The 12,585-nt window shown below is 41.7% G+C and overlaps 1 protein-coding gene across 12 annotated transcripts in view; it reads left to right on the top strand.

Moving 5' to 3' along the window:
- The first annotated feature begins 1,590 nt into the window (after positions 1–1,590).
- LOC149468519 (mpv17-like protein 2) overlaps positions 1,591–12,585 on the top strand; it is a 30,812-nt gene continuing 19,817 nt past the window's right edge. For 2 of the 12 annotated variants that reach the window (XR_016311700.1, XR_016311699.1), the window contains exons 1-3: positions 1,591–1,639; positions 10,499–10,746; positions 11,389–11,550. Coding sequence is in view for 10 of the 12 variants with exons in the window: in XM_089670031.1 (XP_089526157.1) it covers positions 10,560–10,746; positions 11,389–11,550 (349 nt within the window). In the remaining 2 variants the exon portion in view is untranslated. The other 10 variants (XM_089670038.1, XM_089670040.1, XM_089670039.1 and 7 more) reach the window with 10 other exon arrangements.

Below are 12,585 nucleotides of genomic sequence, written 5' to 3'. Positions count from 1 at the left end.
AGTTTCAGGACAAGTTTAGATCAGATTCAGAACAGGTTTAGATCAGATTCAAGACAGGTTTAGATCAGGCTCTGGACAGGCTTAGATCAGATTCAGGACAGGTTTAGATCAGATTCAGAAAAGGCTTATATAAGACTCCAGACAGGTTTAGATCAGGCTCAGGACAGGTTAAGATCAGATTCAGAAAAGGCTTAGATAAGACTCAAGACAGGTTTAGATCAGGCTCAGGACAGGTTAAGATCAGCTTCAGGACAAGTTTAGATCAGGTTCGGGGCAGCTTTAGATCAGATTCAAGACAGGTTTAGATCAGATTCAAGACAGGTTTAGATCAGGTTCAGGACAGGTTTAGACCAGATTCAGGACAGGTTTAGATCAGTTTCAGAGCAGGCGGAGATCAGATTCAGGGCAGGTTTAGATCAGATTCAGGACAGATTTAGACCAGATTCAGGACAGGTTTAGATCAGGTTTAGGATAGGTTTAGATCAGCTTTAGGACAGGTTTAGATCAGCTTCAGGACAGGTTTAGATCAGATTCAGGAGAGGTTTAGATCAATTTTAGGACAGGTTTAGATCAGTTTAAGACCAGGTTCAGGACAGGTTTAGATCAGATTCAGGACAGGTTTAGATCAGATTCAGACCAGGTTCAGGACAGGTTTAGACCAGGTTCAGGACAGGTTTATACCAGATTCAGAACAGGTTTAGATCAGATTCAGGAGAGGTTTAAATCAGTTTCAGGACAGGTTTAGACCAGGTTCAGGACAGGTTTTGATCAGATTCAGGACAGGTTTTGATTAGGTTCAGGACAGTTTTAGATCAGATTCTGAACAGGTTTAGATCAGATTCAGAACAGGTTCAGATCAGATTCGGAACAGGTTTAGATCAGATTCAGGACAGGTTTACATCAGGTTCAGGACAGGATTTTTGATACAGCTGTGAATTCTGTGACTGTGTAAACTGTGCTGAAATCCTATTCACAACTGACGTGCGGTTTAGAAGTCAATGGGACTGTAATCCGCACCTGAATCGAACTGCACTGCTCAGAAATTGGACAGGACTCTTTTTGAATTCACACTGAATCCATACTGATGGTACACCACATATATGTGAACAGGCACAATAGAAACCAATATTATTTCACGTCATGCAAATTGGATGCGATTCAAAACACATCCAATTTGAATATATGCGAGCTGGCCCTAACTGGTCTTATTTAGCGCAGTCAGCTAAGTAGACGCTTTAGCTCACACCGGATGGGAGTTCATAGTCATTGTTGCGTCCTTTCCCCTGAGCCGTATTTACAATGATTGTAGTTGTTGGGCTCAGACATTGAATGTGTTATCACCGTTACAGTATAATGCTCAAGCGTCTTGCTTTGTTTTACTGTCAATGTGCCACATCTCTCAATAAAACTTTATTCTTAAAAAAAAAAGATTTCAGCAAAGCTTGGAGTCAGACTGTAATACCACACACATTTCTGTTTTGTACAACACACAGAACGTCTAAAACATCCCAGCCATGCTGGGAGTGACCCCAGCAATAAACTTGCCTCAGTGCTCCTCAGGGCACCATGTGCTTGGTCATATGACGGTGACGTCACCAAAGGTCCTCTCTCCTCGGCTGATCTGTGCTTCCGGCTGGAGGTACGACGTGTGGGGCTCGGTTGGAGGTTATTACATTTGATAATGAAATAGATTTATACACTGTCGTTTGGGTGTAAGGCAGCAGTTACTATGAAGTACCCTTCCTTTGCTTCCCTAGTATTAGAACTGCGGACGTTTGTGCTGATAATATATTCCTCAAGTTTAGCAAACACCATGTACGAGTTGTGTAGAAATTCCAGACGTGACCAGTAGGTGGAGCTGCAGGTAGCTCTGAGCGTTCCTATTTCTCCTATGTAAGGTCAGACATGAGGCTCTATAGACAAGGTCAGGGTAGGGGATTATTAGAGCCTGTTAGGTGTGTGGGGGAGAAGAGAGCTCTGCATTATGAAAGATAATTCATCCATACATTAGCACACACAGTTCTGTGCATTGTGTTTATATCGAGAAGCTTTTGAAAAATCGCACTCCGGGGAACAGGAGGGTCTAACGACATGACATGCTGTGTGAAAAATCACAATAAATCATAATTTAACCCATTCATACTTGTACGACTTGTCATGTGACTTTATGCTCCAAAGTCGCATGACAAGCCACCCCCTGTGTTCCCAATGTTTACCATTTTTTAAAAATCGTACTCCAGGGAACGGGCGAGGCTAACGGCATCACATGTGAGAAAAATCACAATAATTCATAATTTAACCCATTCACAATTGTGCAACTTGTCATGCGACCTTGGAAGTCACCGCCTGTGTTTCCCAATGTTTACCATTTTTGAAAAATCATACTCCAGGGAAGGGGAGGGGCTAACGGCATCACATGTTGAGAGAAAAATCACAATAAATCATAATTTAACCCATTCACAATTGTGCGACTTGTCATGCGACTTTGTCCTCCAAAGTCGCATGACAAGCCACCCCCTGTGTTTCCCATTTTTAAAAAATCGTACTCCAGGGAATGGGCGGGGCTAACGGCATCACATGTGAGAAAAATCACAATAAATCATAATTTAACCCATTCACACTTGTGCGACTTGTCGTGTGACTTTGTGCTCCAAATTCGCATGACAAGCCACCCCCTGTGTTTCCCAATGTTTACCATTTTTGAAAAATCATACTCCAGAGAATGGGCGGGGCTAACGGCATCACATGTTGTGAGAAAAATCACAATAAATCATAATTTAACCCATTCACAATTGTGCGACTTGTCATATGACTTTGTCCTCCAAAGTTGCATGACAAGTCACCCCCCCATGTTTCCAAGTGGGTACCATTCATTAATGTGTAACTTCAAAGTAGTTCATGCCCTACTTTGGACCGACTTTCATGCAACTTGAGTGCCATAGACTGCAATGAAAACCCTCAAAAGTCGTATGAAAGTTGCACCTGAATGTTATATATGCAACAGTTGTGCATTGTCATTAATAAAAGCCAGAGTCGTATCCCAGTTTCACTCATCCAAAGTTGCATCAAATTTGCCTTAAAGTTGCACTCCGAAGTCATGCAACTTTGGAGTCATACAAGTGTCTAAAAAAGACTAAAACTTGTTAACCCTTTCGCTGCCTGAGCCGTGTTTACATTTTTTGCACACATGTTTAAAAAATAATTTTAGGCTTGAAGATTACACAAAACCCCCAAACGTGATATATTTTCTGAAAGCAGACACCCTAGAGCAGTGATCTTCAAAATGTGACCCGTTGGCCGGATGTGGCCCTTTGCTTGCTTCTATCCGGCCATTTGGTCACTTTTCCTACCACTGACATCAACAACAGGGCATAATCCCTGTCACTGATACCAACAATAAGGCACTATTCCTACCAATGGCAGAGCACTATTCTTCCCATTGACCCCAACAATGGGACACTATTTCTCCCAATGACACCAATGGCAGGGCACTATTCCTTCCCCTGGTCCCAACAGTGAGGCAATATTACTCCCACTAATGTCAATGATGGGCAATTTTTTCTTCCATTGAAGCCAGGGCATTTTCTGCTTTCACTAGCCACAATCCGGCCCCTCAAAGTCTTAAGGACACTAAACTGGCCCTTTGTTTAGAAACTTTGGAGACCCCCGCCCTAGAGAATAAAATAGTGGTAGTTACAAATGAATAGGCCACATGATATTACACACTACAGTGAATTTTAAGGCAAACAAATGCAATAGATTACCCACGTTTTTGGTAAAATATAAAAGATGAGGTTGTGCCAAGTAAATAGAAGCCCAACATGCCAAACCTTAAATTTGTGTGCACCTGTGAAATGGCGACAAACTTCAGTACCCTATATTTGTTTATAGGTGACACTTCAAAAAAACCCTATAGGTCATCAGTTTAGCATTACGGAGGAGGTCTTGTGCTAGAATTATTGCTCTCCTGTGTGCGCGGCGATATGTCACATGTGCATCACAATCAACATTTTCACTCATAGGCACCCCGACGTGTGTGTTTACCTTCATACGTGCATATATGTGGGGGGTCCTCAAAATATTTTTGGGGGGATATTATATGCTTGGGTGTAACTTTATTTTTTGCAATAAAAGATAATAAATTTACTTCTTTTTTTCAAAGTCCCCTATGTGATGATTTTTAGGTGACAGGTTCTCTTTATTGAGACATGCAGGGTCTAAAAGACCCTGCATGTCTTCTCTGGGCTGCACTTGATGTATTACAATGCAGATCGCATTGCAATACATCTCTCTTTCTATTCTAGCTGGGGAAAGTGACAGCCGTGAACTGGAAGTGACATCATACACATCGCCTTCCCAGTCACAGAAAGAAGAAGAGGAGAGAGGAGGTTGGACTGCTCTCCTCTCTTCCCTCCACCTGCTGGCACCCGCCATGGCACTCCCCAGGCCCGCAGATAGGCCAGCGGGGCCCGAATACATGACAGGAGTGTGCGGGGGGAAGGGGGGAGGCACCAGTACCTGGGGCTGTGGAAGTAAAAGGGCAGCAGCGCAGACAGACAGGAGTATGCCTGTCAGTTATATACACAATCCCAGTGGCTGCAGCCCCTGGATTTTGTATAAACCCCCCTGCTGTCAGATCCGTACGACGTATGGACCTGGCTGTGAAAGGGTTAAAGGGCATGTCCATTTTTGCAGTTAAAATACTGTTGTTGTTATACAGGGTTTATATAGTGCCAACAGTTCTGCATTATGAATGGAAACAGTACAGTTACAATACAAGTCAATACAAGAGGTTTAGGAGGGTCCTCATCCTAAGTGCTTACAATCTAATTTGAAATAAACCACTGTACACTTTGTGTTCCCATTCACACAACATATCCCACAAAAAAAATGAAAAAATATTCTTCTCACCTTTTAGATATTTCTGAGGAGAAGGTGTCATGGCTGACTGCAAGAATTTTCCAACTAAGATCAGCATGATCTGTCCTAACAGGCTGAGGACTGGCTTAAGCTGGCCATTGATGGATCGAATCTCAACAGTTTCCGTCGGGACCAGGTGAGATTCAGTCCATCTATGGGTACTATCTATTGTACTGAAGTCAATCCATCAAACAACATCAGTACAACCAACCTGTCAGGTTTTTTTCATGCAATCACTGCCGCCAGCAGTGATCATTGTGTTGTGCCAGTGGGGAGAGCTCCCTGGCGCTGTAGGAGAGATTCTCCCATCAACACTGACTTTGTTGCTGGGGAAATCTAGCAATTTTCTTTCCTGCATCCCATGGTGGAAGGAAGGAAATTGAATAATCTATGGGCTGCTTTAATTCAGTTCTCATTACCATACAATGGAGGAGCCAAGTTTATAAACCGTAACTCTTTGGTAGGGCAGAGTGTTCAAATGTAGTGCAACTGATGAGATAATATCTACCTGTACAGTACAGACAAGTTTAGTTACTGCAAACACAGCCTCCTCCTAACTAGGGATGAGCACAGGAGTGTTTAGATCCTAGTCTGAACCCACGTAAGTGATCAGACCAGGAAGCTGTCTCTGCACTGGTCCAATTATAAGTGGCTGTGGCATTCTGCCCCCCCCCCCCCCCAAAACGACACATATACACTCCTATTGTGTAAGTGTGAGTGCAGGGTGGGAAATTCCCTGTCCAGGGAGGAGCGGAAGAGCCCTAGAACCATGGAGTTGGGGTGGGGGGTGGTTCACCACCCATGAGTATCGTAAAAGTGATCAAGCCCAAATGCCCAAATCACAGCTTTTTTTAAAGTGATAAACATTTTTTTTTTCACTAGCAAACATGTTATACTTACCTGCTTTTTGCAGTGGTTTTGCACAGAGCGGCCCCAACCCTCCTCTTGTTGGGACCTCTGCCGGCACTCCTGCCTCCTCCCCCCTTAACCAGTTACCCCCCAGTAGCAAGCCACTTGCTATGCGGGCACTTGTGCATGCTTGCTCCCTGACCCTGCTCTATGCGTCCATAAGACACGCAGGGAGAAATTCACTAAAACTGGTTCACTCAGAATCTGGTGCACTTGTGCATGGAAGACAATCAGCTTCTAACTTCAGCTTGTTCTGTTAAGCTTTGGCAATAAAACATCTGATTTCTATGCAGAAGTGCACTTGATTTTGCACTCTCCAGCTTTAGTAAATAAACCCCGCAGAGCCACGGCTCAGCCCTACCCACCCCTCTCTTCTTACTTGCTATAACTGACAGCAGTGGAAGCCAATGGCTCCCACAGCTGTGTCTCAGCTAATGGGGAAAGAGAGACCCAGGACAGCCAAGGCTCTTGTGCACATCCCTGGATCGACAGGGGGCTCAGTTATATATTGGGGGTGCAGCACACATAGACTGCAAGAAGGTGAGAAACCACTTTAACCTCTTTAGACTCTGCATTGACTTAACACATCCAAAGAGCTATAGGAGTTAAATAATCAGGCATGATCACGGTCTCCCTGTGTGTTTATGGATAGTGGCGTTACATAGGTTAAAAAACCATAAAAAATAATGTCTGTTTAGTTTAATAATGGACACAATCCTATACCCACAGTTGATCGAGAGGAAAGCAAATAAGAGTAAAGTAAAGCATGATCCATTTTCATCCAGCGGGTAAAGAAATTCTGATCCCCAGGAGGCAATCAGATATTTCCTGGATCAACTATTTCTGGTGTTATTACTTATAAATCTTTATATTAAGTTATATTTTGTGCATTTAGGAATGCATCCAGTTCTTTTTAAAATCCATCTACTGAGCTGGACATTTTCACAGCTCTTACTGTGAAGAAGCCTTTCTGAATGTGGAGGTTAAATCTCTTTCTCCAGATGTAAAGATTGTCCCCTTGTCCTTTACAATGATCCTAAAGTGTATAACTCTACACCAAGTTCACTATATGGAACACTTATGTATTTATACATGGTCATCATAACCCTCCCTAATCGCCTCCTCCCAAGAGAGAATAAATTTAGTTCAGCTAATCTTTCAGCTGAGGTCCTCCATGCAGAGTGCTAGACCACTGTCCCCTATAAATTTAGATGCGGTGGGTGCATTTTCAATTTATTTATTTTGACCAATGACAGGGTAAGCATTCAGTCATACATAAAAGATACAATATGTTTTAGTATAACATAAATTCAAAGCAGGTTGTAATTCATTTTAAATGCAGAATGAAACATTCAGTCAGTACAGCTACCAGGTAAATGATATGGTTTAAAGTTGTAAGTGGGAGTTACTGATAACCTCCCCGCCATGGTCTTAATTTTCAGTTTTGGTAGGGTAGATGATAGGGGTGTCCATGTAAGAAGAGAAGAAAAGAAAAAGGTGGGGGGGGGGCAAAAAAGGGGGATAGGTACTAGGGAATGGGGCATAGAAGTCACAAGACTGCCCTAACTGCTGATGAGAAACTGTATTTAGCAGTTTATATTTACTAAAATAATTGCACTTCCATGTTCTGTGTACTGTTAGAGACCAGATATAGTGGATGCAGGGTCCTAGGTTTAGTAACACTTTAAATTCTTTTAGTGTTTGAATGATATTTGCGTATCATATAGGAAATAAGTGGTCTTGATGGAATTTTTAACCCCCAACCAAACGTTGGTCAACGCTGGGCAGTCTCAGAAAATGTGTAAAAGCAATCCCTCCATTTTCTGACATCGCAAACATAGAGGTGGAACCTGGGGATTTGCCAGAAGAGAGGAATAAGCCAAGCTGTAGACTGTGCATAATCTAAATCACAACCAGAAGTGTAACTGATGTGTACGTCACTTTAGGTTTGTTTTGAGTTGTAAAATGGCACAACCTGAAGATACCTTTTGAGCTAAGGCTACTGAGTTGAGGGTCTGTGAGGCTATGCAGGAAATGTGGTAAACCTAGGATGGGTAGTGTCTTTAAAATGGACTTGACAGGACTAGGAAGGCCATAGATTATGCAAATTTCTTTCCTTCCAACACAGGTGAAAGGAAAGAAAATCACTTGATTTCCCCATCAACAGAGTCAGTGTTCTGCCAGTGGGAGCCTTCTCCACTAGCAGAACATAATGATTAGTATTGCCTCCTATAGGCCTCAGTTCTAATTCTTTGGGAAAAACCTGTGTACAATCAGGGTGCCCACACATGAATCAAAATAAGGCTGGTCCTGTTGAACCTGCTGAATTTCAGTCCATGTATGGCTGGATTAAGAATAGGACCTATTAAGGGTGAGGTGTTATCTGTTGTGTTAGTGCAGGTGGGGTTTCACCCATGCTGGTCCCTGGAGTGGAAAGGGAAAGGATGCTTGTTCTCGTTCTATCCAGGCTTTTCCAGAATTACTGGTTGGGTCAACAAGTATAAGTAAAGGGAAAAAAAACCTGCTGGGAAATGTTTATATATATACATGCATGACTTCAGTCATCTGAGTAACACACACTTCAGTGCCTGCCAGATTCTGGTTACACTGGCCATTCATGGAGTGATGGTAAACTGGACTAAATTTGCTCCACAGATGGCCCTGTCATCCCCCTCCTGCCAGACATCATTCCAATGAAAACCAAATCAAAGGAGCTGGGCAGTAAATTTTCAGACACACAGTGACTGCAGCCAGTCGGATACAGGCACTGTTTGGGTATTTTGACAGCCAGCGGCTGTCAATAATGAGAGCTTTAGAGATCTGCAGGAACAACGTCTTTATTTTGCATTTAAACTATGTAAAGGGTTCTTTACTTTTGAGCGGTATGGATGTGGAACTCCCTTTCACACAGTTGGTGGTATCAGTGGGGAGTATAGATAAATAAAAAAAGCGAGTTGTTTTTCTTGGTGAACTCAATGTACAGGGAGGATATGAACACATATATCCCTTTACATTGCTACGCTATGTTGCCTGGGGGAACGGAAGGGAGTGTTGGCTTTTTGAGGAGCTTCAAATCAGATATTCTACTAGCGAACATGATTGGATCACACATTCGAGAAGCACAAAAACGGAGATTGCAGTACAAGTGCAGGTCCTCCAACCCCCAGGGCTAGGTGAGAAGAAATGGATAGTTGTGGGGAGGTAACTGGTGTGAGCAGGAGAAGGTGGGGTGCACTACAGTCATAGGAGATTTTAAGAAATTAGATTACAGGGAAAAGTGATCAGAACAAACTTCATTCCGCACTGCAGGGTATTTATAGGGGACAGTGGTCCAGTACTTTGCATGGAGGACCTCATCTATGAGGAATGATCAGCTGAACTGAATTTATTTTCTTTTGAGAAGAGACAATTAAGGAGGAATATAATTACCATGTATTAATATATAGGTAGTCCATATAGTAAACTTGGTTGTTCAGATTAGGATCATTACAAAAGACCAGGGGGCACTCTGGAAGAATAGAGATTTAACCTCTACATACAGAAAGGCTTCTCCCAGTTAGAGCTGTGAAAACGTGGAATGGACTCCCTAAAAAACTAGTTCTGGCCAGCTCTGTAGATTGTTTAAAAAAGAGCTGGCTGCATTCCTAAAATGCACATAATATAACTGGATATTAATATTTATGGGTAATAACACCAGATGTTGTTTGTCCAGGGAATATCCAATTGCCTACTTGGAGATCAAGAAGGAGATTTTCCCCTCCTGGAGTAAATTGGACCATGCTTTATTTTTTTGCCTTCCCCTGGATCAACTGTGGGTATACAATTGTGTATATGGAGGTTTTATATATATATATATTTTTTTTCTGTTGGTTGAACTAGATGGACTATTTTCAAGCACAGTGGCTAAATGGTTAGCACTTCCTCCTGGCAGTACTAGGGTCGTTGGTTTGAATCCCAACCACAGCACCACCTGCCTGGAGTTTGCATGTTCTCCCTGTGCCTGCGTGGGTTTTCTCCGGGTACTCCGGTTTCCTCCCACACTCCAAAGACATGCTGGTAGGTGAAATGGCTGCTGTCTAAACTGGCCCTAGTATGCGTATGTATGAATGTGAGTTAGGAACCTTAGAGTGTATGCCCCTTGAGGGTTAAGGACTGATGTGAATGTAAAATATATATGTAAAGCGCGTAAAATTGACGGCGCTATAAAAGTACCTGAAATAATAATAATCTGACTGACTATGTAATCTATTCACGAACCCCTTACTCCATCTAGGTGCTTACCGTCCTCTTTTGAAGCCAGTGGTGTCCAATAAAGTTTGCCGCCTGGGTTCTCAACAACTGCCTACACCCATAACTTAACTCTCCCGGGACTTAAATGTCCTCCTATGGTAAATATTCTAGAAGTATGGCACTGTTCAAGTATAGGGATGGTTATTGTGCAGGTGTGGGCAGAGCCACTTGTGGGTGTGTGAGGGATTCTAGCTAAGATTTGGGTCTTGTATTTTTATGGTGAATTTGTGAAAGGGCTTGTCTGTTTTGATAGCAAATCAGAACTGTGTTTTTTTTTAATGTACTTCTGTTTTCTGAAAATTTGCCCTCTCAAGTGTAATTATACCCTATTATAAGATAATTTATTTTGAGGTTTATGTGATTTTGTATCTTTCTTTAGGTGTACAGTCTGATCTCTGCCTGCTCAATGCCTATTTGCTGGCTACAGATTTGTAAAAGCAATGACTCCCCAGGGTAGGGTATTACTGAAACGATTTATGGGCTGTTGGCACAAAATGTTTAAAGGGCAAAATTTGCTTGTGACAAACACAGTGAGCTCTGGGATACTTTTCGCTGTTGCAGATTCTATTCAACAGGCACGGGAGATCAAGAAAGATTCTGAGAAAAGTCGAGACTGGTGGAGGACAGGTAAAAAATAAATACTCTGTTCTTGCTTGCATCTGTCTGCAGAGGTGGTAAAAAAACCCCAAAAAACTACCCATCCACACCCCAATTAATAGCTATATATATTTTTTTTCTATTTAGTCACTTATCTCTACTATGTGGTAGCAAATTCGTGTTTTCATAACCTATGCTACAGCATACAGTACATCATTGGTTTGCCAGGGATGCCTTGTGTTCGCAGCTAGCTTGCCATATGGGGAGCTGCTGCCTTGCAACGAGATGTCAGTCACTGTTTAACAAAAAACAACTCTCACATGGCTCAAAAGGAAAAATGAAGAGAAAGAAGACGACTGTGTCTAAACTATAATAAAACTAATGTTGTAGGTACTGCTGTGCTGAGTACCTATGGAAGCCTTCATGGCGATTTCTAAATAGGTGATTTTCTTTCCCATATAAAAGAACTATGTGCTAGGCCTTATTTATTTTGCTTACAAAGCTTTAGCTTAATGTATCACATTAATCTACAGCCCTCATCTCTAACTTGAACCCATTGAATGTAATTGAATATAACATGATAATTATTTCCATTTAAGAATTAGCAGATTAGTTATTTGAGTTAATTTAATTTTTTGAGTTAATATTTTTCTGCTTAAAACATTTTTACAGGTAGGATGTTTGTCATTGGCACTTGCTTGGCTCCAGTGGATCACTATTGGTATATCTGGCTGGATCGGGTACTACCAGGGGCATCAATTCAAACAGTAATGCAGAAGATTCTCGTGGAACAAATTCTGGCATCACCCATCCTTTCGGTTATATTTTTCTTGGGTAAGAATTTATATGTTTTAAACAAAGCAGCAAAGCTCATTGTAGTAAATACAGGTACTAGTGTTGGAGTCATTTGGAATAGGCTTCTGTTCTTTTCAGAAATGCTTCTAACCCAATATAATTCTTTAGGGATGCAGAAGCAGCTGAAGCTGGTAAAATGCAGGTCAACTGCACCTGTAATGTGTTCTAAATTATCTCAGAAGTGTCTCAAACTGTTGTAAATACATGCTGCATTTGCCCATCAAAGTCCATCATGTAATCATAAATAGACTGATGAGCTAAGAAAACAAAACATTGGGGTTGATTTACTAAAACTGGTGCACACAGAATCTGGTGCAGAATTTCATAGTAACAATTAGCTTCTAACTCCAGCTTGTTCAGTTAAGCTTTGACAATAAAACCTGGAAGCTGATTGGTTACTATGCACATCTGCACCAGATTTTGTGTGCTTCAGTTTTAGTGATTCTCCCCCATTATGTTGTAGACATCTGAAATCTAATAAGTATATGATACTGGAAAATATAATAGTTGAGAACAAAGAAGAAACACGGGAAATAGGAAGAGAGGAAAAGACTAGTTTCAGAATACCCATTATGTTTCCTAAATCTCCAAGCCTGCAAGAATACTGCCATAAAAGTCTGCATTTGTGTATTACAATTGTATATCTAGACAAAACTTTCTTTTTTTAGTTTTAGATTGGTGAAGGATTAGAACTGATATCAGGTTTTACTGCTATCCAGGGTTCAGTAAGAGATATTTTATCCCACTTAAGGTGACAATGGTTTCACCCGACAGAGCATGAGGGGTCTGAAACAGTAAAACAGAAAGCTGTTCAAGTACGTCTCCAGTGTGTCAGTCAGTCTAGCTTCTATATTTTCTTTGAAGCATGACTGAGTTGACCCTTGACTTGGTTTCAGCCATGGAAAGAGTGGTTAATTTCCTGGCTTTGGTCAGAACATGAAATAGTCATTTGAATTGGGCCTTAAAAAGGCCTGGAGGTTTAAGGTTAAAAATTGCGTGCTGAGCTCAAAAGGG

Source organism: Staurois parvus, unplaced genomic scaffold (assembly GCF_062004578.1).
Source record: "Staurois parvus isolate SC_StPar_1 unplaced genomic scaffold, SC_StPar_1.0 ptg000086l, whole genome shotgun sequence".
NCBI lineage: Eukaryota > Metazoa > Chordata > Amphibia > Anura > Ranidae > Staurois > Staurois parvus.
This window is presented reverse-complemented; position numbering and strand designations above follow the sequence as displayed.